Source organism: Lepisma saccharinum, chromosome 19, assembly GCF_977018435.1.
Source record: "Lepisma saccharinum chromosome 19, izLepSacc3.1, whole genome shotgun sequence".
Classification (NCBI taxonomy): Eukaryota; Metazoa; Arthropoda; class Insecta; order Zygentoma; family Lepismatidae; genus Lepisma; species Lepisma saccharinum.
Genome location: NC_139247.1, coordinates 51,776,849 through 51,804,423, shown reverse-complemented (window position 1 = coordinate 51,804,423; position 27,575 = coordinate 51,776,849). Strand labels below are relative to the sequence as shown.

The following is a 27,575-nucleotide window of genomic DNA, read 5'->3' as shown; positions in this document are numbered from 1 at the left end:
GTTTCTTAAATGTAAATGGATAAGTGTGCTTTGGTTTCATAAAAGCTGTTTTGTGGGTTTTGAAATTCCATGTTCTAAATTTGAAAATATACATTTTTATTGTTCCAGGAAAAGCATTGATGTTCATCACATTGAGGGATGGCACCGACTTCTTGCAATGTGTACTGAATGACATTCTGTGTCAGACTTACAATGCCCTTGTCTTGTCAACAGAATCATCAGTGTTGCTATATGGAACCCTTAAGAAACTTCCAGAAGGAAAAGTTGTAAGTATAATTGTTGTACATCTGCTATATTATGGCAGTGTATATTTTGTCCCACTTTGGAACGTTTTCAATTGTATAAAAGGAGCTTTTAAAAAAGGGAGATGTATTGTCGCCCATTTTCTTCATACAGTGCTGTAATTCTTGATGAGCCTTGGCCAGCTTTGTAATCTTATGTCACTGAGTCCTATCTTCCGCTTGCTTACTCCAATTTGAACTTTATTCTCATTTCAGTCGAGATGCAATTAGTTTCCATGTGTTATTCTGTCGTCAGGTCTTTCAATGTGACCAATACAGGATATCTTTTAGGATTTTATTTGCCCATATATTCTTTTCTTTATCAACAGTCAAGTTTTCTAGGTCATAATTTATTGAAACTCATCAAAAATTAGGATTGAACCAATACCAATACTCTCACCAATTCCCACCGATTCCGATGGTTGTAAATTGTAACAAACATTGTTCAAAATATTTATTAATATTAGTGGGTGAGTATTTCACTCCAATAAGCATAAATTTACCAGAAGTTTGCTTTAAAATATTCAAAAATTAAATCAGAATATATACCTCTTATATAAATACAAAATACAGTTTTTTCATATAATATTGGTACAAAATCACTGGAAACTGAATTTTGTAAAACTTTCAGGGCAATTAAAAGTCCACGCAATTTTTGCAATCAAAATTCTGGAGAAGTATCAGCCAGTATTGGTAAATAAAATCCAACCGATACTTTCCAATACAGATACGAGGAGTATTAGGAAAGGTAAGTATCGAAAGGGTGTAAAAAAGAAAGTAAAATAGTTTCGTACCTTTTTTTATTTGCATTGCATTCTACAGACCTTAAACTATTTTTCTACGTAGTTTTCACCATTGTTCAAGCATTTGTCATAGCATGGCACTAGTTTTTGTACGCCATCATCATAGAATGTTCCCGCCTGTGATGAAAACCTTCCATGCACTGCTGCTTCGACATTAGATATTCTAGGCGATGTCACAATTTCGTAGATGACTGTTCCATTGAAAGCCACGATATTACTTCACAGGTTCCCATTCCTACATACAGAATGTGAAGGCATGTGAAATATTCCATTTTAGAACAGCACACACGAATTTCCTGTTATTTAATGCTAAATTTGAACAAATAATTTTTGTTTTTGTTTTTCTTAGAATTTATGATAATTTAAGTTCAGATAATAATTCCGAAACATATAAAAGCTCTGGACCTTGTTCTTGGCTCATTTTGAATTTAATAGAACGGAAAATCAGTAGTTCGAAATGTGAAAATTGCAAACAAAGATACATCTATTCATTTTAATGCAGGTTGCGATTTAAAGGGTGTGAGGAAGACCCCCCCCCCTATCTTGAGTCATTCCAACCAGGAATGATTATCTCCCACCTACTGGATATAGAAACCATATTATTAAATATATCATACTTATAGAGTTCCACTTCACTTCAGGTCATTTTAATGTCCCATGCCTACATATAAAAATATATTTTAAAAATTCATGGTAAAGCATTTATTTGTAATATAATTAGCTGTACCTAATGACACTGTTCAAGCACTGAAAGTACTATTATTACACATACAAAGACGAAATCCTACAGATCTCAGAGCAAGCAAGGAAACCCATACGCTCGATCTTCTCATTCTCCTTTTCTCTCATTTATCTCTCTCTCTCTCTCTCTCTCTCTCCATTCATTCATTCCTCTCTCTCTCTCTTTCTTTCTGGAAAGTTTCCTTCATTTCAATCTTTGGTGGACAATATGAAGAGCCAGCCAAGGTTTCTTTTCATATGTAGTGGTATTAAATGTAGAATGTAGGTACATGCTTGTGTTTTAGGGTGACATGCCAATTCTTGGTCCTCCGTGGCGGAGTGGTTAGCATAGCGCGCGCTACGATGACAGAGGTCCCGGGCTTGAATCCCGGCCTGGACATGGGTGTTATTTGTGAGTGTCCCTTCATTAATTACATCATAATCATCAGTTATCCTCATCTTCGTAATTAGCCAAAGTGGCAGAAATGCGAAGTAAAATAAACCAAATCAGTGAATCAAATATTCCCATCTCATTCAGACCTTGTGAATCCAATCCAAAATCAACTGAATGTGAAAGCGGGTCAATGCAATAAACCTAACTTTAACTGATTAGAGAAATCATTTAGAAGTTTTAAACCTACTTTTCCTTTCAATAAATAGACCCCCAGTGCATTGATTTCATGCAGAAAAATTTGCAAGAAGTTGGATCAAGTCTTAAGCATCACAGTGCCCTTTACAAGCAAATTGGCAAACCATAGAACCTGCAGTGATTCTCATTTCTCTCGTACATTCATTTGATTTTCTTACAGTTTGACTTTAGGGTTTAACTTAAAATGGCATTGTGTTTGTTTTTCATTGTATATCAAATTAGAATTTAAGCAATTAGTGTCTAATTCTAAGTATACATAATACATAGGTAAAAATAAGTCCTCCTCCCTCTGATAAAATCACAAATCGCACTGTTTTAATGTGTAGGAAGCATTTCATTTCACATAGGAATGATATCGCGATGAGACGAGTCCAGAATTGTCACAGCCTCGTTTCGTCTCTTGTGTGGTGAGGTCCTTCTCGTTCTTGTTTGTGCTTATTCTTGTCTCGGTTTCGGATCAGAAGTTTTTAAAACTTTTTCTAGATTCACTTCATGCTCAGTTAGGCTAATCGGGACTGGATCTACAGTTTAAAGTGGAATCCAAAGCACTGTGCATGTGGGACCCCTTAATTACAAGGCGAGGTGTCTCGTCCTGACCCACGAAGTGTTTAGCATAATCAACATGTACATTGTTTCACCACGCTCACAACTTACAATATCTCATTAAAGCAAAAATTAGTTGATAACGTTTTTCTGCTTTACATCTTGTTTCGACACTGCGAACCATCGAAATACGGAATTTTATCCTGAATAGATTAAAATGGCAGCACAGGCTTGCAATTGTCACTACTGGATTTACTTTCCAATTACAATAAATAAAATACACGGCTAATTTGAAAAATAAATTAGATATACACTTGGTGTGTGTGAAAAAGAGATAGCATTTTAAATTTATTTTAAGCAATTTCTTCAAACATGATAACCAGAGTTTCCAACGAGATCGTCTCTTACATCAAGTATCCTAACTAACTAACTAACTAACTAACTCTCTAGCCTTCTTAAACCCAAAGGTTCATGGCTGCAGCAACACATGCCTTCCATCTGTCCCTATCTTGAGCAAGATCTATATACTCTTTTCCATCCCTACCGATTTCCTTTAGGTCTATCTCAACGTTGTCCCTCCATCTTCGTCTTGGCCTTCCTACAGGTCTCTTACCATCAGGTTTCCCAACAAGAATCCTGTAAACTCCTCTTTCCTCTCCCATTCGTGCCACATGGCCTGCCCACCTAAGTCTTCTTGATTTAAATATTCTAATAATATCTGGACATGAATACAAATTATGTAGTTCTAAATTGTGTAACCTTCTCCACTCACCCGTCTCCTCATCCCTTTTAGGTCCAAAGATTTTCCTAAGGATCTTATTTTCAAATACTCTCAATTTATGTTCCTCTTTCAATGTAAGGGACCAAGTTTCACACCCATATAATACTACAGGCAAAATTACGGTTGTGTATATTTTAACTTTTAGTTTCTTAGATATTAAACGAGAAGACAAAAGTTTATGAAGAGAGAAGTAACATGCATTTCCTGAATTAAGCCTGCTTTTTATTTCCTCTTTAATATAATTTTCACTTGTTAATATTACTCCTAAGTATTTGAATTTGGAAACTGGTTCAAACGAGTTGTTATCAATAATTAGATTTTGATTATTACCTAACACTTGGTTTCAGCCTGTAAGCATATATTTAGTTTTCTCTTTGTAATCTTCCAAACCTATCTCTTTAGCAGTTTTGAAAAATATTCTAGCATTATTCTTAATTGTATTTACATCATCCCCTAATATGTCTACATCATCTTGCTTTTATTTTGCAGGGATTTATTTCATTCTCGTCTTGAAATTTCAGAGAAAGCAGATTTTTCTTGTCTTAGTAACATCTGTATTTTCAACAAATCTCTTATTAATACAAGGCATATGGCTTTAAGTATAGTTTTCCGAATATCCTCTTATAAAGTTATGAAAATTATGAGTGAGGTATAGGAGTAGATTGTACCCCCCCCCCCCCCCCCCCAAGTTGATCAGTTGTATCTAGTCTCGTTTGTGTAAGTATTTCGTTTCGGAAAATTCCATTTGAAAAATTCAAAAGAAAAGGAGGCCAGTCGTATACTCTTCTGACTAAGATTTATATCTTATCTTCGAATAGACGCGACAGTTTCTTAAGAAAAGTGTACCCCCCTTAAGCAAAAGAGCATTCGCTTGGAGAGTGATTTTCTGAGTAGGCTAAACTTTACCTGATTCCACTGTTCCACGCACATCTTAAACAATTTTCATCTCCTTAAAGAAGTTTCCAAGAACACAGGTCAATGAACTAAATCATAGCAAGCACAATGTAGTAGAATAAATTTACAATAGTTTGAATTTCTGTTGTAAGGAAGATATTGGTTATGAGTCGTAAACAATTTAAACTTTTTTTATTGAGCTAATTGAAAATAGGTTATTTTAACAGTAGCACTTTGCGTCTGTCAAATTATCTAAGGAGGTACAGGGGGTACAATTAGATTTACGGATTTAGGGGGTACAGTACCCCCTTCACAAATTTAGGGGGGTACAATGTACCCCTGTACCTCCCCGTTCCTGCGCCACTGAACATTTCAAACTTCAGAAAACAATAAAGAAAAAACATGACCTCCTCCCAAGCATGCCTGTGTCTTACTAATGAATGAAGGACGTCAGCGAGAACTCACACGGTTGCGACTGCAGCGCTACAGCGTCAATATTTGCAAAGTGTACTTGCTTTACGAATACAAAAAAAGGTAAAGTACTCCCCTGTGATTAGCACCATGCCATGAAGGCATATAGGGGGTTGGGGGTAACGCCCCACACTTTCTTCATCCAGTTGTGAGTGAGGGTGATGTGATCAGCATCACGCCCCTTACCACCTTTACCCCCCCCCCAGGATTTCCCTCAGGTACCCATGTTATTCGACGCTGGGTGGGCACCGGGCTGCTTCCAACGTTAGAAAAGTCCTAGATTCAAACCGGCCGGGGATTGAACCTGGGACCATTAGCATGGTAGTCAGATGCGTTACCGACTGAGCCACCGTGGCCACTTCACGAATATACCTCTTACATTTGAGTAAACAAAATACATATGGTGGAATTCTCCAGTGTGTATGAATTACATTTAGCTGTTTTTTAGGTGTAATGCCCGTTTTCTTTTCTTCAAGGCACCAGGTGGTCATGAACTTCAAGTGGATTATTGGGAGGTGGTAGGCTTAGCACCTCCAGGAGGAGCAGATACTATTCTCAATGAAGAAGCCTTGCCAGACGTGCAGCTTGATAACAGACACATCATGATTAGAGGTGAAAACGTAAGTGCTCACATTTTGTACCTAGTAGATCTTTGGATATTACAGTTTGTCTGTTTATTTGGGTTGTAAGTCCACTTTATGCATAGATAAGCTAATCGGGACTCGACCTACAGTTTAAAGTGGGATCCGAACCACTATGTGCCTCCACCAGGTATCTAATGCAAGACCCCTTGATTATGCAATGATGCCATTAGGCAGGCTGCAGATATTACAGTTGGTGTGTAGTAGAATGTTCTTGTGAGTTTTTGTTATATTATTATTGGTTATTTTAAACTGTGTTTTTAGCAATATCAGCCAACATGATTGTCGGACTTGGATCGAAATTACTGCAGTTTAATAAAACACTGATTGACTCTCATAACTTTATACACATAGAGTATAATTGGGACTAGAACTAGAGTTTTGAAGTGAGGTCCAAACCACTGTATGCCTCCACTGGTTATCGAACATGGGACGTTCCGATTGCAAGGTGATGATGTTACCACTAGGCCATCAGGGAGGTCTTGTGGTTGAGTGGTAACACCTTTGCCTTGTAATCAATATCCAGTGGAGGTACATGGTGGTTTTGATGATGTATAAAATTGTAGGTCCAATCCCGATTAACCTGTGTGTGCATAAAATGGACTTACACCAAACATGAACAAACTCTATTTCTAAAATGTGTCTTAAGGCGAAGAGGGACAATTACGCACCAGGCATGCATTTATTTCAATATCGTCGGAATGAGCAATGCTACTACAAAGATCTCCGCCAGAAATGAAGAGTATGAATTTCTCCCCAAGTGGAAGTGGTTTCCTAAGTTCATTATTAAGCCTTATACGATTTTTGAAAAATATGATGAATTAGTATTTACCGAATCCCATGTATTCCTTATGGGACATCAACTTCAACTTACGACTCATCAGATGGGAGTTTCGACTTTTCCTACTACTATGACATAGTTCAACGTGTCCTTTTTCCGTCCATGTACTTTTCTACGTCATTGGATGTTTGATATTCCCGAGAGAACGAATAAAATAATGGTCCCATAAGCCTAGTGCATTTCTCCTTGTCTCCTACGGCCATCCTGGCAGTGTTGCCAAACCTGATGTGCATAATAGAGCTAAATTTCACCATTAATATAGCTAAAGAGGACTTTCAAGGAGCTAGATTAACGAAGGCTGCATAAAGTGCCTACTAGGGTAATTTTAGTTGTCAGAGGGGTGGGGGTGCTGCTATTACCGTTAGCTTTAAAGTGATGGCAATTTATTCTTAGTTTTCACCGCCTAGATTTGGCGGTATCACCCATCTCAATAATCCAATGATGTTAATATAAAATCGAAAATAAAGGGTTCCAGGATAACAAAATTGTCATCATCTTAGCCACAGCGCTATATATAAAAATACATGGGGAGGAAAGAAGAGGTGGGTGATGCAGCCTATAGCTATACGAATATCACGTTACGTGCAAAATGTATACTCATGGCAAAAGTTGGTATTTATGGGCCGGAGCCGGTGGTGGCATCATAGTGGGGCAGAGGGCGGGTGCCACAGTTCACAGTCAAACGAGTGCACGAAAGAGCCAGATCTGGCTCCAAAAGAGCGATGTTGGCAACAGTGATCAGCAGCTGCCCCAGCGAGAAAGACTAGGGGAAATTGTCCCTCCTCGCCTTAATTATGTGTAAACAGCTGTATGAGTTATTAATCTTGCAGGGATAACAAAAACTACTACCCATCATTTGTATGCATTTCAAATATTCCAGAAAAGCTCAGTGTTGCCGTTCTCAATTGAAACCTAACAGTTGCGAGAAGTTTTCCATAGAGAGTGGACCCACCTAGGTATAAGTTCATTCAACTGAATGTGAAATCTTAAGCATCGTTTAATGATCTTGTAAAATAATTGAAGAGCAGTAATTTATAGACTGATCTTAGGAAGTTAGATGATAAACTGATTTGTTGCAAATTCTGGACTACAAAATTATAAAAGTATGCTATTTAATGTTGTGCTGAATTGGGAAACTTTCTTTTGTAATAATGGCAAAGTATTGTATGTTTACCGAGTGTTGTAATTTTTTTCCTTCAGACATCGAAAATCCTTAAGATGCGTTCCATAGTAATGCAGGCATTCAGAGATCATTACTTCAGCCGAGGTTACTGTGAAGTTTCCCCTCCAACCCTTGTGCAGACACAAGTAGAAGGTGGTTCCACATTGTTTAAACTGGATTATTTTGGGTAAGTACAGGGTTTCTTTATTTGCCCTAATTGGAATTGGACATATGTTTATAATTTTAATCCCTTCCTTATCTATTGAACCAATAGTTTGCAAGATTGCCTTTGCATAAGTTTTTCTCTCAGTTGTGACATATTGCAATGATTCAGATTCCACTTTCCACTAAATCGAATGGTCTATTTATGTTTGTAGGGTAGAACTTAACAAACGTTTACTTAGTCAAGAATGTTCCTTTGAGTATATCTCTCAATTTCACCTAATTATTCTTTCTTATTGTTGAAATTAACCAAAGTGGCAGAAAAGTGAGGCCAAGCAAGGATAGTAAATATAAAATTTCATTCTTATTTTGAAATATTCAAAAAGAAGCTCTAAACAAAATATTTATTTGATACATTGGATGCGTTATTGCACTGTAATTGAAAAAAGAGGAGCTAATTAATGTTTTTTTTTCATGTAAAAGAAAATAATAATTATTAGTGTTAGAAAAAGCTTTAAGTTATTAACTTGTAGCTCTTGTTGACCTAACGTATGGATGAGAAGTATAAAAATACATCTGCTATAACATCTTGTAGTTTCAGTAGTAACAGCAACTTTTCCTCCCAGATTAATGTGTTTTGATATAGTGTTTCACGTAGATATGACCTTGAGCAATAACCATTGCAAGGATTTTTAAATGTAGCTACAGTATATCGTATTAACGAGTTTCTCATTTCTTCTTTTTATCTTTAAACCAGAGAGGAAGCTTTCTTGACACAGAGTTCTCAGCTGTACCTCGAGACATGCCTGCCCTCTATGGGGGATGTTTTCTGCATTGCACAAAGTTACCGAGCAGAGCAGAGCCGAACCAGGAGACATCTTGCAGAGTAAGATATTGCCTTTTTTGCTTATTATTGCAATGTTCTGTTATACAGTACATCTTCATTTATCTGCACACTAAAAAAAAAAAAGCAAGATTCAGTGTAAGCAATTTCTTCAATTGTACATTGGATCTAGATGTGTTTTAGTTTTTTAACAGAGTACAGGTATAGTACTGTAATTTAGGCACATACTGTACATATATTACGAGTGTTTTGTTGTACTGTATACGTATGTAGTACTGTGTACTGTATGTATAAAATAAACCTGTTACTGTACATGCTTTTCTTTGTTAAAAAACACATGTTTGATTATCTGGATAACCTTCGGTCCCAATTAATGCGGATAAACTGCGTTCTACTGTACTTTGTATTGGGTCATATTAATAAAAATAAGTCTGTGCTTGTAAAGTGAACACGTGCTCCATTTTCATATAAAATCCTTTCCTGACATAGTTTCTAACTTGGTGACTTCTGACATATACATCAACAATTTTATGACCTGGGGTGCCTCCCCAATGGTGTAGTGGTAGCATTGTTGCCTTGTTATCAAGGGGTCTTGGGTTCGATATGCAGTGGAGGCACATGGTGGTTCGGATCACACTTTAAACTGTAGGTCCAGTCCCGATAAGCCGTACTGTTCATAAAGTGGACTTGAAACACCAACTCAATCAATCAATTTTTTGGCCTGGTGATATGCAAGCACATGTGCACACTTGCATGCATGTGTGTCTGGCAGGTATTACTCTGCTATAACCAGGTTTCTGACATTTATATTCATACGACCCATTATCTGGTTGATTCTGCTAAAATTTACTGATCAGTAACTAATATTATAACCACCTGTCTTATCACATGCCTGACAAAGCCATCAGACAGGTGGTGCTATTGATCACGAACAAAAAGTGCACGGAAAAATGAAACTTGAACACATTAGAATGAATTATCTGGTGAATGCAATAGCTTTTACTTTAGAAAAAGAAACTGCACATGGAGAAATTTGTTTTCAAAACCAGACTACATGGTTTATACCTTGTATGTATAAAAATATAACGGCAAAATTATGCACTCAATGAAGTTATTTTTAGAAATATCAGATTGGTAAAGGACTGGCAATTTTATGAATACATACCTTGATTGGCAAGTACCAACAGGCTACTAATTACTTTGTGCCATCCTTAATGACAGGAAAGCGACATAGTATTTAAATGTATTTCTTATTGCCAGATACACCCACGTGGAAGCAGAGTGCCCATTCATCTCATACAATGATCTGCTGGACAGGCTAGAAGACTTGGTCTGTGATGTGGTCGAGAGGGTCCTTGCCTCACCCTATGGCTACCTTGTTCGTGAGCTAAACCCTGTAAGTTCATCTGCTGCATATAAAAGGAATTATAATGTACTTCTGGGGGATGATGTGAATACAATTAAGAATAATGCTAAAATATATTTCAAAACTGCTAAAGAGATAGGTTTTGAAGTTAACAAAGAGAAAACTAAATATATGCTTACAGGCCGAAACCAAGTGTTAGGTAATAATCAAAATCTAATTATTGATAACTCGTTTGAACCAGTTTCCAAATTCAAATACTTAGGAGTAATATTAACAAATGAAAATTATATTAAAGAGGAAATAAAGAGTAGGCTTAATTCAGGAAATGCATGTTACTTCTCTCTTCATAAACTTTTGTCTTCTCGTTTAATATCTAAGAAACTAAAAGTTAAAATATACACAACCGTAATTTTGCCTGTAGTATTATATGGGTGTGAAACTTGGTCCCTTACATTGAAAGAGGAACATAAATTGAGAGTATTTGAAAAGAAGATCCTTAGGAAAATCTTTGGACCTAAAAGGGATGAGGAGACGGGTGAGTGGAGAAGGTTACATAATTTAGAACTACATAATTTGTATTCATGTCCAGATATTATTAGAATAATTAAATCAAGAAGACTTAGGTGGGCAGGCCATGTGGCACGAATGGGAGAGGAAAGAGGAGTTTACAGGATTCTTGTTGGGAAACCTGATGGTAAGAGACCTGTAGGAAGGCCAAGACGAAGATGGAGGGACAACGTTGAGATGGACCTAAGGGAAATCGGTAGGGCTGGAAAAGAGTATATAGATCTTGCTCAAGATAGGGAAAGATGGAAGGCCTGTGTTGCTGCAGCCATGAACCTTCGGGTTTAAGAAGGCTAGAGAGTGAGTTAGTTAGTTAGTTTTGTATGGCCCTGCTAGGTTGATCCGGGCATAGCAAGAATTTGATAGTTATTGCAGAAAGAAATTATTTTTCAGTCATAAAACTTGTATTATATACATATGCTAGTTTGCCGAAGACTTAGTTGTAAGTAGAATCCAACCACTGAACATCCACAGAGAATTCCATGCAGTACACATGGTCTTATTTACAATTCAGGCATGTTAGAATGTGCTCTTTACATCAGGGAACTTTCAAAGTATATCATGACTTTGTTTTGAAACAATGGTATTGAAACAATGGTAAATAAGAGAAGACAGTCTTGTATGATTCTTTCATGCGGTATGGATGTTTACACTTTCTAGTATAAGGGAAAATAGCATTTTGGATGTTAAGTATAAGTGTGATGTTTAAAATATTCACTCTAATTTTGATAGCAGGTGCTAAATTAAGCTTTATTCATTTTTATCAGGACTTCCAGCAACCTAAGAAGCCATTCAAGAGGATGAACTACACGCAAGCAATAGAATACCTAAGAGAGCACAAAATCACCAAAGATGATGGCAGCTTCTATGAGTTTGGTGAGGTATGTATAGAGGCACATAATTTTAGTAAATAAAGCAAAATGTCTGGAAAAAAATCATTTTTGGACTCAAAACCCTGGAAATGTCAGGGAATTTCATAATGAAAAAATCGTAGCAACCCTGATTTTGAAATAATATAAATAAATATGCAAGGGTTCAACCAGTACCCATATAAATACAGATGCTCTTAACCAGGGCTTGAAAATTGTAACAATGAAAAGTTGTTGAAAATATTGATTATAAACATCAATTTACCAGAGTTTTGATTTAAAATATTCAAAAGTTACATCAGAATATACGTTATCACAAAATACCATTTTTTCACATAATATTGGTTCAAAATCAATGGTAGCTTTGAAATTTGTTTAACTTCCAGCAGACTCTACAAAAATGTCGTGCGACATTTTTGCGGACCCCGTGAATGATCAAAATGGTTGAAAAGTATTGGCTGGTATTGGTAAATAAAATCCAACCTATAATTTCCAATAGTGATATATAAGCAATGACTCAGCCCTAACATGTGCATCTTACACAAAACATGTTCAGTATAGGCTTCTGGCCATGATTAGAAATTCCATCCATGTAGAGAAAATGGGAGTGTATCATGATGATGTTGGAATTACACAAGGCCAAGAAATCTACTAAATTAAATCAGCTAGCGTACGTGACTAAATGGGGCATTCCAGCATTACATGTGTGACATTTTACACAAAATGTAAGTCTAGATATGAGATTGGATCAAAATATCCATAATGAACTGATTTCATAGATTTATTATGTGCTTTGTGGTGTCGGCTAACAAATGAAAAAAACTTGAGTATGATGGCAGAGGTTGAATGTATGAAAAGCATTAACAAAAGTGGGTTTTTTACATGTGTGATGTAGCAAATTTTGACTTCGTCTATGTAGGCTGCAGATGCTAGTAATTTTTATTTGTGAAATGTGTAAATCACGTGCATTCACATCTGAACATTAATGCAAATTAAAAATAATAATATAATTTCCATATTAATTCATTTTATTTACATGGAGTAGGACCACTTTTCGTGGAGTGCCCCAAATATGTTTGTAATGCCATTATAGGTTACAATAATATAATTTTATTAGACTAGTAAGTTATTATGGTTGAAAGATGTGGTTGATTACATGCAGTTTGCAGAAAACTCAAAATATCACACCAGAGGATGATGCAGGAGTAGGGTGTAAGCAGGGTGGTATAAATGTATAGGTTGTGTAACATTTGTTGGTTATTTCAAACACCTTTCTTCCAGGACATCCCAGAGATGCCCGAGAGGAAGATGACCGACCAGATCAATGAACCTATCATGTTGTGCCGGTTCCCTGTTGAGATTAAGTCTTTTTACATGTCTCGCTGCCCAGAAGATAGAAGGCTAACTGAATCTGTGAGTAGATTGTTGCCTTGCAGTGCAATGATTTAATTGTTATGTAGATCGGAGATGACATACAAACTGTAGGGTTGTCCAATGAGATTGAAACTGTAGTGGGGCATTTACTGAAGTGGAATGAAGGTTGGGAACTGTCAGTGGTATAGGGGTTGGGTGGGTAAGTAAGGAAAGTTAGTGGCATTATTTAGTTATAGTATAGTTGATAGATAGTCAGGTAGTATGTTGGCCGTCATGGCCAATCACATTGGAATAATAGGTAAATAAGCCACTATTTGGAAGCAGCCATTAACATGTGTGCTATGGATATTTGACAAGTGAAATTCAGGCTGCAGATTAAGGTAATTGAATTTTTCCCCAGGTAAAAGCATCCTAACATATTGCCAGTGGTCAAAATTTTGTAGCTGTACCTGTAGCAATGCTACATTTTTAAAATTGTAGCGGTAGCGAAGCTACAAAATTCCTGTAGTTGTAGGGAGAATTTCGCTACAGCTACATTTTTTCTCAGCTATTTCAGGTGAATTTTGAATGTGGCAACAGCACCAGAAAAAATCGACAATAAACCTTCATTTTGCAGGAGGTTCATAAAGACAGTCTGTTACATGGACATACAGATTATCTAGATTGTAGATTATAGATACCTGCGTAATTTATTTAATTAGTATCTGAATAATTCAGATATCCAGATAACTGACATATATGAATATATTCTTGCTAACGGCTACGTCTTTTTAGCTGCATCGCTATTTTGGGGAGAAACATGCCTCGTTTGCTGCACCACTGGAAAAAAGCACCTCGTTTGCGTCACCCCCGGAACAAATCCTGTGGATATTCATGGTGTAAGAGACACCAAAATGTCATTAATTGCTGTGTAAGACACAGCTTGCAGTGCAAAAACGAGCGATGGAATTTCCACTGCACTGACAAGGGAATAGTGCCAGCAATAAATGGCTCAGCACGTTAACAGCATTGATCATCGTCAGTATATAGGATCTCACCAGCAAGAAATTATTGTTACAAGAATGATAGAGTTTCTGGAATTACAATTATTTTCGCGATAGTATTTGTTCACAAATTTTAAAATTACAATATGTTTAGAACACTCAGGTTTACACGACAGTTTCCTCAATAATTATCATATTGCAAAAAGTATGTTATTGACTTTCCTGCAGAAAGGACAATTTTCTTTAGTTAATATACATAGTTTTCAAATTTAGTATTTCTCCTACTTTTGCGTCACTTTTCTGTAACTTTTGCTAATCATGACATCATCATCATCCTTCGCTGTTTCCTGCCTCTGGCTGGGTCGGCATAGAAGTCAAGCCTCTCCATCTTTTCCTGGTCTTCCACCACCCCTCTTTTTCCACGTGTTCCAATCTTGTCCTCTTCTCCTAACACTCTCCACTATCTGCTCTTTCCACCGACATCTTGGTCTCCCACTTGGCCTTATTCCCACTCCTTGTTCATTGTAAGCTCTTACTGGCAGTCTTTATCTGGCACCCATCCTCTTTCAAACCATCTCATCTGTGCCTGATCTATCATGTCCTGAAGCTTCACCACACCCACTGTCTGTCGGATCTCATCATTCCTTTTCTATCCCTTCTAGTCTTCCCCAATATACTCCTTAAAAAAATCATCTCCACTGCCTGCATCTTTCTTTGTCTCTCTCTGTCATTGTCCAAGTCTCTGCTCCGTACGTAATTATTGGCATATAGTATGTGTTATACTGGGTGATTTTTTTAACCTGAATCATTTGAATATCTTGAAAAAAAATCATCCTACAAAAAAATGTTCGGAATAAAAAGTTGATAGTTTGGAAGGGGAAGTTTAGTGGTGCAACAAAAGAACACCCCTCCCCCTCTTGTAGGTGGGGCAGGGGGCAACTTTGAAATTTCAAATAGAAACCCCTATTTTTTATTACAGATTCGGATTTTACGGAAAAAAATACATAAGTTTTGTCTGAAACATTTTTTTCGATTTTTGATAGATGGCGCTATAATCGACAAATTTTCATTTTTTGAATGTTTACACTTTAAAACCAATGTATTTCGTTTCGCAATTCATTTAAATTCAAAAAATAAAACATTTTTGTTCCAGGACTTGAAATTGTTGTAAAACAAATTCCTTTGTTTAGGTTTAACACTTCCTTCAGTAGTAAATTGATTGACTGTACGTTGAAACGAAGCGAAAGAACGCACCCTGCCTGGAAAATGCTCAGCATAAACAACGACAGCTTGACGGAGATTCCTACTAGATTCTCCATACACGAGAACCATTTCAATTTTCTATTCTACAGTTAATACATCCATTGATATTAAAAAGTATCAACAGCTTAGTCAAATTAATCACTCGGAGCATTCTTGTGATCTAAAAAACAATGATTTAACAGGAAAAGTCTAAAAAGGAACTGTTTCTTGACATTGTTTAATTTTTTAATTTTATTTTTCTGTTGTAGCTTTGTTAAGCATCTTTGACACAACAATAAAAAAAAATTAAACAAATATTGAATCTAACTTTTAAATGTTGTAAATAGGCGAATTACCAGCTTAATGAAATCTCAAAAGATTTGTCAAGAATTAGTACAAAGTTCGTGCACGAGAATGTTTTATTTTTTGAATTGCGAAATGAAATACATTGGTTTTAAAGTCTAAACATTCAAGAAATGAAAATTTGTCGATTATAGCGCCATCTATCAAAAATCGAAAAAAATGTTTCAGACAAAACTTATGTATTTTTTTCCGTAAAATCCGAATCTGTAATAAAAAATAGGGGTTTCTATTTGAAATTTCAAAGTTGCCCCCCCCCCGCCCCACCTACAAGTGGGGGAGGGGGTGTTCTTTTGTTGCACCACTAAACTTCCCCCTCCAAACTATCAACTTTTTATTTCGAACATTTTTTTGTAGGATGATTTTTTTTCAAGATATTCAATTGATTCAGGTTAAAAAAATCCGGTATATTACCTTCTTGCATTTCATAGGTACATCCCTGTTCCATATTAATCTTCGAACGCATCAATATAGTCCACCACCCATTTGTCCTCTTCTGTTTACCTCCTCATCTATTCTTCCACTTCGCTCAATCATGACAATGAGGATGAATGGTTTATTTAATTATTCTCTTATCTATAGTCGCTTTCTGCCACTTTCGGCTAATTGTGAGAACGAGGAAGAATGATGAATGATCAGCAGTGTGGGGGATTGAGGAGCAGGAGGATCTCATCCTCCCAACTTGGCATCTTTCCTAGTTTTTGTTTCGAGTCCATTTTATGAATAGATAAGCTGATTGAGACTGGATCCTAACCACTATGTGCCTCCACTGGGTATTGAACCTGGGGCCCTTTTGTAGTAAAGGGCTCCAGGTACTTTTCATTCAAAATGCTGACTTGATATTAGTCTATAAAAAATGAAATATTTATTCTCAAGAAAAATATGTTGATGTGAACATAAATACGTAATCCTACCAAATTTTATTTGTGTATAGTTGTAATAATTAATTTCGGTAACACCCTAATTGCAATATTCATATATCAAATTTGAATTGATATGCCACTTGCATAGGTATGGTATTCTCAAAAACTATAGTAAAAATAAGTAACTGAAGTAACACTGCTATCAAAATTATCGAATGACTGGAATCATGATAATAAATAACAGAATCTATTTACCAGTAGTAGGGGATTTTTTTTAATACCCATATGGTTATTTTCATTTTTTTTATGCAGAAGTAGCGAGTAGCGAACAGGAGTAGCGTAGCGAGCTACTTTTTGGAAAATGTAGCTGTAGCTGTAGCGAAGCTACATTTTGGAAGAGTAGATGTAGCTGTAGCAAAGCTACTTTTAAAATGTAGCATTCTGATCACTGCATATTGCAAGTGAAATTTGAGGTATGGCAGGTTTGCTTGGTTCAAGTTTTCAGCAGCTGGACTGCAGTTTGATGACCCTCCTATCCATTAGATGCCATTGACGTAGATGCAACATTTTATTATTGTCTAAAACTAATACAATTGTTTGCACAACAGCCTTTGAGGGCCACTAGTCACAGTCTGTTCTCAACATCTAGGGCCCGGGACTTTATGTCCTCTAAAACTGTAAAATACGTATGTAATTATGTCATATAAATTGGAAAATGTCATGAAAAATTACAAATATGTCAGGAAAATGTAGAAATATTCCCAGTAAAGTAAAAATTATGTACAACAATACTCTCGAATTTCTCCCATACCCGATAGAGTAGAGTAGGGGCGGGGCTGTAATGTACTGAATGTTATTTTTACTTTTGACTGATTTTTGTGAAAAGTGAAAAAGGCAAAGAAATGAGAACGAAACTTCTTTACTTCTCGTGCAACACATGAGAGGGAACATTTTTCCTCAATGATGTTTGCATGGCTATCAATTGTCGGCGGGATAAAAAAAGTGGGGTATTATTGTTCTGTACTAAGAAAAGACTGCCCCTTTCTTCCTCCGTAATTTCCATATCCTGCCATCGACAATATGGACCATCCATTGTGCTAAAGCTACGAACAAAAAATTATGAAATAACCGATTAAGTGCGAGAGAATTACGAAATTATACAGAAATAGGTCTTATTACAACAAAATTAAAGAAATGTGTTGTAAAAACGCAAAATTGGTAAAATATGATTTATCAAGTTTGTCTATTTCGGCTGATTTTCATTATATATTAGATCCGAAGCCAAATGAAAAATATGTTATAACAAAGTCCCGGGCCCTAGTTATGTATGTATGAAGTTTGTAAAAAGTCAGTGAAGTCTGCTGCTTATTTTCAAGTAGCTTCCACCCGGGATCAACCCCAGGACCACTTGCACCAATTGTAAGTTCTAACCATTTGGCTAATTGGGAACTCTGTTCTTATTGTCTGGTGTTTATTGCCTTGACCTTTTTGTGAACAAATTCGGCTCTGGGATTTGCACCACAGACATGTGATCCTCAGTACACAATAGGTATTGCCCAATATTGACATATTGATTTATTGGCAAAATGATTGAAAATTTTTCCATAATGTCTATAGATGTTTCCTTCTAATGCTGTCAGGAGGTGAATAGACCATTCGTAATTTTACATCACATTGACAGACTTTGCACATTGATCAATCCCTAGTACCATAAATAACTAATATTTGTATTGCTACAGTGTACTGGTATCATCTAAATTATATTGTTATTCCTGGTAATGATAGTAATAATCAGTTGTCTATACCTTCACTGGATATTATGTAATCAACACCATATTCTAGTAACTTTTTGCTCCATTTAAATGTATGTATGCATGCAGGGCCATAGGAACTTAGGCAAACACGAGGAACTCCTCAACTCCATGGATCTGACAATGTTTTTTTGGACAATCACCTATACGGAAATGTAAAAATTATAATTCTTTTGCAGGTGGATGTATTGTTGCCAGGAGTGGGAGAGATTATTGGAGGGTCTATGCGTATTTGGGATCATGATGAGCTTCTAGCTGGATACAAGAGAGAGAAGATTGATCCAACTCCATATTATTGGTACACAGATCAGGTGAGACTTGTTTTTTTTACATGTACTGATATTATTTCTGCTGCAGAAGGGCAATAGTATGGATTAGGCAAAACAATTTATTTGTAAACGAAAGTTTGAATTTAATCACGGTACTTTTCTAGAACCTGCAGAAATACCACATGATGCTTTTGCAGTCAAATTGTCCTGGAAATCATGCAAAGTTTTGAACTTCCAATTCATTTTTACACTAGTTTGTGTTTGGGGGTCTGGTCTTGAAAGCCACAAAACAGTGATGTAGACTTGGGCTAAGAATTGGGGAGGGGAGGGGGAAGTAGATTCTGTGACAGCTATTTCAATATTCTGAGGATTTTTTTTTTTTGTAAATATTCCAAAGTAAATTGATGGGGTATAATTCCAACACAATCTTAACATATTGACTAAGCCACTGAAGTGAAGTTTAGACATGTACTCGTTTTAATTACTCACTCAGCTTTCACCACACCACATGGCTTTTTTTCCCCCCAAGAGTTAAGACAAGAATACAGTGGAACCCAGATTTTACATTTTCCCACATTATACACTCAATCTTGATGGTATGTAACATAATGTTATAAAATTTTCCTCAAATTTACATTATCCCCACTTTTCAAGTTTTTTCAGCTTGAACCCTTAAAAACGTAAAATGGAGGTTTCACTGTAGTCACAATTTAAAACATATGGAAGTAAGTTGGGTAAGAAAGAAAGGTAAAAAACTGCTTCCTATTCCTTAGGCAGGAACACAATGCATTTTTTTTACTCAGCTTACCTTCGTATGTTTTAAACTTTGATTATTGTTGTCTTAACTCCTGAAGAAGCAACATGATATGGTGAAAGCTTGAATAACTAAAACAAGTACAGTGGTTATAAGTATTACCTTGCAGGTTGTCCATCACCATGTTCATTCTCTTTGTTTTACGCAACGAGAGCTTCAGGAATAAACACAAAATGCCAAACACTTCCGCACCAGTATATAAAAATCTTTATACATATAAATCCTTAAATCCACATAGAATTCAAGAGAAAATTTAAGAAAAATAGTCATGGATAATTTGCCGAGCAATACTTGTACATCCCACTGTAAATGCCTAAATTTGACTTCAGCTACTTGGCATAAGTTATGCCTTATCTATATTGATCCATATTTTGAACAACTTTTAATTGAAGATCTCTGGTGTGAAACATGGTGACGTTTTGGTCATTTCTGAGTTCATTAAGAAAAAGTTATTAGAAGCTATACTGTAGATAAATTGTTTTCATGTTGTGTTTCAGAAGGCTTCACCGAGACAAATTCAAATTTTATGACATGGTAATTTCACTCGAAAATGACTAAAATGTCAGTTAACATATTTTACACCCGAGCCCTTCAATTGTTACATTGTGCAAACGTATGTACCCATGGAAAATGTGTGGGTTGGTATTGGTTCATCAATCCTCTCTAGCCAATGGTCACATATACAGCATAATGTTTGTTTCAGGTGCAACACATTGATTACCCCACCCCTTTTTTTTTTTTCCAGGGTCAGTCAGATGCTGGATGCGGTAACTGTGGTTTAAAATTACTTACTTCTGCTTAATGGTTATATCCTATTAATTTTGAAGACACTGTCATCGAAATTAATAGGATATAACCATTAAATTGTGCAAAGCGAAAATACGAAATTTGAAAATTTTGCGTAATTCAAAGTATGATTACAAAAATTAATAAACTTTTTTGCTGGGCATATGAGAGAACTAAATACAGCCCATTCAATATGTATAGTACATGTAATTTTGCTATAATTTATAAAAATTATTAAAATATCAATGAACAGTCATTCAATGAGTCACCAAAAGCAATAGACTAATAAAGTAATTTTTTCAGCAATTTCTATGGAATTATTATATATTTATGTAAGGGTATGTATTGTTGCATATATACTTCGTGCATTCTGTGGCTTGCACATGCCACGATCATGTATTCACAACATTGAAATCATGTGGTGTTAGTGATCTTTAAGGCTATGTTTTTAATAGTTTTATGTTGTTGGGTTTTCTTTTGAGGTCCTCTTTTATATCCTTCAGTATTATTTCCATTAGAAAGATGCAATACTACGTAAAATTTCATTTGCAAGTGGTTGAGACATACTGTCAATACTTTTCTTATGTTGATATTCTATGGTGTTCATTAATTGGACCTTTTTCTTTTGTAAACGTATTCAAGCCAAATTGATGTGATCTCGTCCAATAATTTTATGGATGACTAGTGTTATTACTTTTGATATTTCTTCTGCATTAGCAATATGAAGCAGTAGAAAAGTTTGAATATCTATTTTCAAAATCATCATGAATATGCATACCATAACCTGAGATAGATGCCAATTTCTTTGGTTTCATAACTACATTCGAGCCATGGTGATATATTTGCCATGGTTAACACAGTTTGAATGAAGCAATCAGAAAGGATCATCAGTGTTGGCTCAAGTAAGAGCATAAAGGGGACAACAAGGCCCAAATAATGAATATCTCCTTAAAACTAAAAAACAGTGGCAGCATGTCTCAGATCACCTGCATTAAAATTTCACATAGCATGAAGGATAATAAAGCAGGACCACATAAGAAAAACTTTCAACATAAAAATCAAGAATAAAATGACCAAGGTTGAGCTGATACTTAAATTGTAACTATTCAGGACGTTTATAAATTTTAATATACGATGTATCTAAATATATCACTTTGGTAGTTACCCATAGAGAGGTAATTCACTCTAATAAGCTTACGGTTAATTTTCTGTGCAGTTTTTGATTGTGATAGATTTCACCATCTGTCTGGTAGCTTTGTCAGGCATGTACTGTCAAAGCTACCAGACAGATTCTCCACATGATATTTTGACAGACACCCAGCCGGAAAATATCGGCTAGTGTAGGTGACTTAATTCCAACAAATAATTTCTGGTATCAGCGTCAGTTCAGCCCTAATATAAGATCTGTTAAACACATAATTAGCATACAAATTTTAAGTGGACATTATCTATTGTCTAGAGCACCTCTTCTGTCATATTGAGGTGAACAAATTTATTTTTGCCAATGGTGGGAATTGAACCCAGGACAGATCTGTGATTTTACTCTAGATCCGGTGCACTATAAGTAATTACTTCTTGGATTCTCCCAGCAGCGATTTACTCTGTTGTGAATACTCAGTGCCCTCATAATAAAATTTGTCCTGCTACCTCAGATACATCAACCAATATGAACACAGAATGAATATTATGGAGACAAAAACGTACTTTGGTAGAAGTCAGTCCACAGAAAAGGACTGAGACTGGTGTGTATTTAGTTGTTTCTCTCATATGCTCAACAAAAGTGTTTTCTTTATTAATTTTTGTAAACGTACCTTTTTGCCTACATCTTATCTTTCTGGTCAGATCCTTGGAATAAAAGTTGCCAATGTGTTGCACCAAACCAGAAGTCACATTAGTTATTGTCCTCCCAGTACCTTTTCACCATCTTAAACTTGCACAAGGTATGTATGTCCTGTGGAAATAATTATGTAAAATTTAAATACTGTAATATTTGTTGATGAGTGACAGCCCTTTTCTTTCTCTCCAGCGTAAATTTGGAACCTGTCCCCATGGAGGTTATGGTTTAGGTTTGGAACGGTTCCTGTGCTGGCTGCTGAACAGATACCATATCCGTGAAGTATGTTTGTACCCAAGATTTCTAGAAAGGTGCAGGCCTTAATTGCCAGGAGGGAAATTTCACCTATTCAAGCTCCTCAGTTTATTTACAATTACCACCAATGGTATTTATTCCAATTGCTTCTAGTAGTGATTTACATTACGAGAAAATGATAAGGTTATGCAATATGTTAATTTTTGTTAATGTCTAATTTGACAAAGCAAAGTAATAAAAAGATATCAATCATTTGTTTCATTTTTAAATATGCAGTATGCATTGTGATACTGAAGTCTTACTTATATTGTATTAATCACCACAAATACATAAATAAAAATTCTCAACTTTCCTTTAAAAAAAACAAAACATTTTATTTGATAAACCTATTGCTGTACCTCACATACAATCCAGTTACTATTTAATCAAGGTTGGTTTAGATCAGTTTTCGGCACAGCTCAGAAAAAAATCTCAAAACTCTTTGTGTAAGGTAAGGATGTGTTTTTAATTTTTGGATAATTTGTACAGGGTTATTCAAAAAGAATTCCCTGGTTTCATGATTTTACTGTGGGAAACTTAGGGAACGTGGTGTTCATCTGTGCCTGATATCCACAATTTTCTTCCCTCTGCATAGTTCTGCTGCACACCACTAGGACCGTACAATGGAATATCACAGCACCTGGAGAGAAGTCTATGCAGCAATTGCAAGCGGTATGGCTTCAGCTCTAGACTTGCTAGATTTGTTGATTTCCGAGCGCTTTGTTGGAAAACTTCGCAGACCTAATCCACAGTCTTGTTTGATGACAGCCCGTAGGCACGAATTGTTTGTCCTATTTATGAGTGAGTCTCCATTGGTGGCTCTTTCTGAAATTTCATCCTCCACTGCCATTGTAGACTTTGTTTCATGGAAATGCAGGACACCAAATGCCTTCTCTCCAGATGCCACCATATTGCATTGCACACCCCTAGCAGTGAAGTATGGAACTAGCGGTGTTCAGAAGTATTTGAATAAAAACTTGAACCTGAGGCACAGATGTACATGCATATATTGACAATATGTTTCCCACAATAAAATCATGAAACCAGGGATTTTTTTATCTTTTTGTAAATAACCAGGGACTTTATAAGGAGAAAAAGTACAAATTCTGAAACTTGCAAGGATGAAATGTTATGTAGGAGTCCGTGTTTTCAAAACATGCATGCCTATTCATAATTATAATATTTGTGAGTAATTTACATCGCATATTTATATACCATAAGGTGAAGTGTGAAATTGATTTAGCGAAGTTTGTGCCTTTTCCTCTTTTGAATGGCTCTGAGCAGGCCCGATACCATAGTGGCACCTTGTAATCAATGGTGCCCAGATTCAGCACTAGAAGATGAAGATTAGTGATCCGGATTGCATTTTAAACCGTAGGATGACTTGTTTCGTGACCAGGGTGGAATAACAAATATCCGAAGCTACCTTGTACTCTCTCACCAATAAATCTGCAATTCAAAAACACCCTACGTCCCCTCCCCATTCTCGACAGAGTACAATGACGATATCAGCAAACTGGTATCATGCTATGATAAGTGCTTGAATGGGTTGGCGAATATGTGGAAAATTAGAGTAAGGTATGCAGTTTCTGTACCATAATTTTGTCGTTTGTGTTTTACACTAAAACGTTCTTTTTTTTTCTTTCTGGATGACCCTCACATCAGCCATAAGTGCAACCAGAGCCCACATTCTACCTCTGTTTTCGACAAGCCTAGTGAAAGAACCACATTTTTCTGTACGATGGGATGCATAAGTATTGCTTGGCAAATTGTCGATTATTATTTTAGTTAATTTTCCTCTTGTATCCTACATGTATTTAACAATTAGCTTTTATGTATGCGGGTATATAGGTTGTCAGCAGCCTGTTTGGCATTTTGTTTCAATTCTTGAAGCTCTCATTGCTTAAAATCAATAGAACAAACATGATGATGGACAATTTGCTGGGTAATACTTATGCATCCTACTGTGCAAAATATATCTTTGATCTGAACCTGGCAACTTTGCAGGTTAAACTTTCACTTCTGTTTCTCATTCGTAGTCATGGAAAATTTAATTTTTCCAGTGTCTGGTGAGTGTTTCCTATGTCCTCCTTATTTGTTATATATACACCTAGTTTTACCATAAATACTGTCCCAACGTTTGAGGATGACCGTACTTCCACCCGTACAAGCGAGAGACGGCAAGAGCGGTCGCGTGAGTCATTGCTTGTTGAGCTGGTCAAGTGGAAAGGTGTCTGTTGTTAAGTGTTGAAGATGGAATGGGGTGAGTATGAAAATCGTGTGGCCTTGGTAGCATTGCACAAGGTAGGCAAATCACCAGGGGAGATTTTCAAAACCCTCCAGAAGCTGAAAATCTCCAAGAAATTTGTGTACCGCACTATCCAGCACTTTGTTCAGACTGGTACTGTTAAAGATCGCCCACGGCAAGGAAGACCATGCACAGTACGAACACCAGAACTTGTGAAAGCAGTGGCGGCACGAGTGCAACGAAATCCTGTACGGAAACGGTCAGTGATGGCTCGTGAGCTAAAGATTTCAAAAATGTCGATATCTCGTACGTTACGCAGTGATCTGGGACTCCATGCCTACAAACAACGCAAAGGACATCTCTTGACAAGTGAATTGAAGCTCCAGAGGCTCCGAAAATCAAAGCGGTTACTTCAGCATTACGTGGCAAATGGGCACCGTCGAATCCTTTTCACTGATGAAAAAATTTTTAGTGTTGAGGAGACTTTCAATGCCCAAAATGACAGGGTGTATGCCACATCCTCTTGGGAAGCTGCTGACAAGGCCCCCAGGATCCAGAGGGGTCACCATCCTGCATCAGTCATGGTGTGGTGGGGTGGGAGCTACGAGGGCACAACGGATCTCCATTTTTGTGAAAAGGGGGTCAAAACTTCAGCCAAAGTGTACCAGCAGACAGTGCTTGAGAAACTATGCAAGAACCTTACCGACACCATCTTCCATGGAGAGAACTGGAGCTTCCAGCAGGACTCAGCCCCAGCACACAAAGCACGCACCACCCAGCAGTGGTTGGAGGCAAATGTTCCCGACTTCATTTCCACGTCAGATTGGCCCTCTGCCAGTCCAGACTTAAACCCTTTGGACTACAAATTGTGGTCCAAGCTTCGGGAGATGGCTTGCAAGAAGAGACATCCCAATATTGACAGTTTAAAGCGGTCTCTTCAGAAGGCAGCTGCGGAGTTTCCACTTGATGTGTTGCGTAATTCCATTGATGAGTGGCCACGAAGACTTCAGAAGTGTGTCAGTGCTAAAGGTGGCCATTTCGAATAATTATTTGTGATTTTGGTTCATAATGCGTCCATGCACCCCATGTTATTCTGATATTAAAATATCTCGCACCATTTTGTGTCTATTTACTTACAACTTTGGGACAGTATTTATGGTAAGACTAGGTAATTTGTACATAACATTTCATCGTTGCAAGTAGGAAACCCTGGGAGCAGCAAGGGATAAAAAATCATAGGCTATATATATACAAGCCAAACCGACAATACATGCATTGCTTGGGAAAAGAAAGAATAGAATAGGTACTCTGTGTTTTTTTTTTTTTTTTTTTTTTTTTTTTTTTTTTTTTTTTTTTCCTCTCCTCCTAAATCTGGACAGAACATCAAACAGAACTTGTTCCTGCAAGTTGACACAAAGTTTGGAATCTTGTGATTATATGCATATACAAACTAATATATTTTCCAAACACTACCGCTATATACATAAATACACTTTTAAAAGAAGTTACAAATTGTATACTGAACATAATTCATGATGTATCGAACAACATACACATTGTCTTCACATAACTGACCCTCCATTATTCAGTAAGCAAGCATTTCAATGTAATACAATAGTCACTGCAAAATATGATCTGCATGTCCGTGTGTTCTTACTTACGGGGCTAGTCCCCTTGTAGTTAAGTGTCGACGTGCTCTCCAGAGCTACCCCTTTCCTTTTACAACGTTCCTCTCGCCTAACAAGCGAGTGGCTAAAGGCTGTCATAGCCTATCTACGATCCCCGCTCTTAGACTTTATACGTGGTGGAGGTGCGGGGCAACAAGGGAAACAATTAAACTATAAAGGGGGGGGGGAGTCGGTGGCGTAAATACGAATAATAAAAATAAAAGGGGTCTAAAATAAATCCAAAACACAGGGGCAATAAGGTGATATGGATGTTCCTGCACAACGGCGTAAATGCTATGGGTAATTAGAGTCGTTGCGATTAGGCAAAGGCATCGGTGTAAACGACGCTTGATGAAGGGAATGGGACCTGTTGTAGATCCCCGTACGGGCGAGCGAAGGAAATATAAGGCCGGAAGCCCGGAATCGTGAGGTTCCGGCAAAACAACTGATGCTGGGGCGAAATAAGAATGTCTATTTAAAAAATAAATAACTGACCGTAGGAAAATGAACGATATGTGTAAAATAGATAATGTTCAGGCCTGCCTTCACTAAGTAAGCGACGAAGATATTTTTGTTCCGTTCAAGTAAGAGGAACTGGGGCTTTAGCGCCCGACTTATCAGAATGGCGTTATTTTTCTTCGTATTATTCTTAAGTATGTTTTTCCCGCAAGTGCAAGCCTTAACTTTTAAAGAATTCATTCGTCAAGCCTTTACATACCCCTATTTGTTTGGTACGTTTGTTATCATTGCTCTCTTGGCCATTTGTTTGTTTTTAGTGCTTAGTTGCCTGTGTCACCGTTGCTCTGGCCGACGACCCGTTCAAGTTCAATCGCAGAACGTGGATGACATCAGCATGACCGATCTCGGAGGCGAATGTAGCTTTCATAGTTTACACGTATATGAAAATGCAGGTTTTACCGCTTCAACGGCGACACTCCACGAAGACACGTCCCCGCATGGGCAAAATCCCCCAGTCTTGGAAATTATAAGTCCGCCCCCAATCTTACGTCAGTACGATGACGTAAGGCCCCCAGTCATGGTTCCGCCCTTGCCGCTCCCTGTCAGCGAACTCTCTCCCGTCAGTTTACTTGTGGAGCCCGCAGTCTGTAGTTCGCACCAGGCTCCACCCGCCTCCGTCGAGGTGTCCCGCACACAGGCGCGTGACCTGTCCGCTGATCGGCCGTTACCCCGTCCCCGAAGTAGAGATGGGCCGATAGCCTTTATTGCCCACTCCTCGTATGATGACTTGTCTTTCTTTTAAATCGTTTTTCGGGTCCAGAGTTGATCTGGGATGGCTTATTTTCTCCCACCAGGAATGGTGCCCTAAACGTGCATTGAACGCCGACTAGCATTTTGTTTATTTTCCTCGTCCCCAGCCTGGTAATCTGGAGGCACCTCGATTGAAATCCACGCCGCGAGCGCCGCCGTCAGCTCGCTCT

The 27,575-nt window shown here is 37.1% G+C and overlaps 3 protein-coding genes across 5 annotated transcripts in view; 2 read left to right on the top strand and 1 right to left on the bottom strand.

Moving 5' to 3' along the window:
- Positions 1-22,284, top strand: part of AsnRS (asparagine--tRNA ligase) — a 32,192-nt gene extending 9,908 nt beyond the window's left edge. For both annotated transcript variants that reach the window (XM_083140866.1, XM_083140865.1), the window contains exons 4-12: positions 109-266; positions 5,619-5,762; positions 7,825-7,973; positions 8,706-8,834; positions 10,053-10,188; positions 11,490-11,603; positions 12,873-13,004; positions 18,404-18,535; positions 22,120-22,284. In XM_083140866.1, the coding sequence (XP_082996992.1) occupies positions 109-266; positions 5,619-5,762; positions 7,825-7,973; positions 8,706-8,834; positions 10,053-10,188; positions 11,490-11,603; positions 12,873-13,004; positions 18,404-18,535; positions 22,120-22,251 (1,226 nt within the window). In that variant the 3' untranslated portion in view covers positions 22,252-22,284. The remainder of the gene's footprint in view (positions 1-108; positions 267-5,618; positions 5,763-7,824; positions 7,974-8,705; positions 8,835-10,052; positions 10,189-11,489; positions 11,604-12,872; positions 13,005-18,403; positions 18,536-22,119) is intronic.
- Blm (Bloom syndrome helicase) overlaps positions 18,349-27,575 on the bottom strand; it is an 80,464-nt gene continuing 71,237 nt past the window's right edge. Inside the window, exon 24 of one of the 2 annotated variants that reach the window (XM_083140862.1) lies at positions 18,349-18,367. The gene's annotated coding sequence lies outside the window, so the exon portion shown is untranslated. Of the gene's footprint in view, positions 18,368-22,025; positions 22,045-27,575 lie in introns of those variants that run through there. The other variant, XM_083140863.1, reaches the window with a different exon arrangement.
- On the top strand, positions 24,475-26,993 carry LOC146003024 (uncharacterized). Its single transcript, XM_083141185.1, has 2 exons — positions 24,475-25,053; positions 26,913-26,993. The coding sequence occupies exons 1-2, from the start codon at positions 24,475-24,477 to the stop codon at positions 26,991-26,993; spliced, it is 660 nt and encodes a 219-aa protein (XP_082997311.1).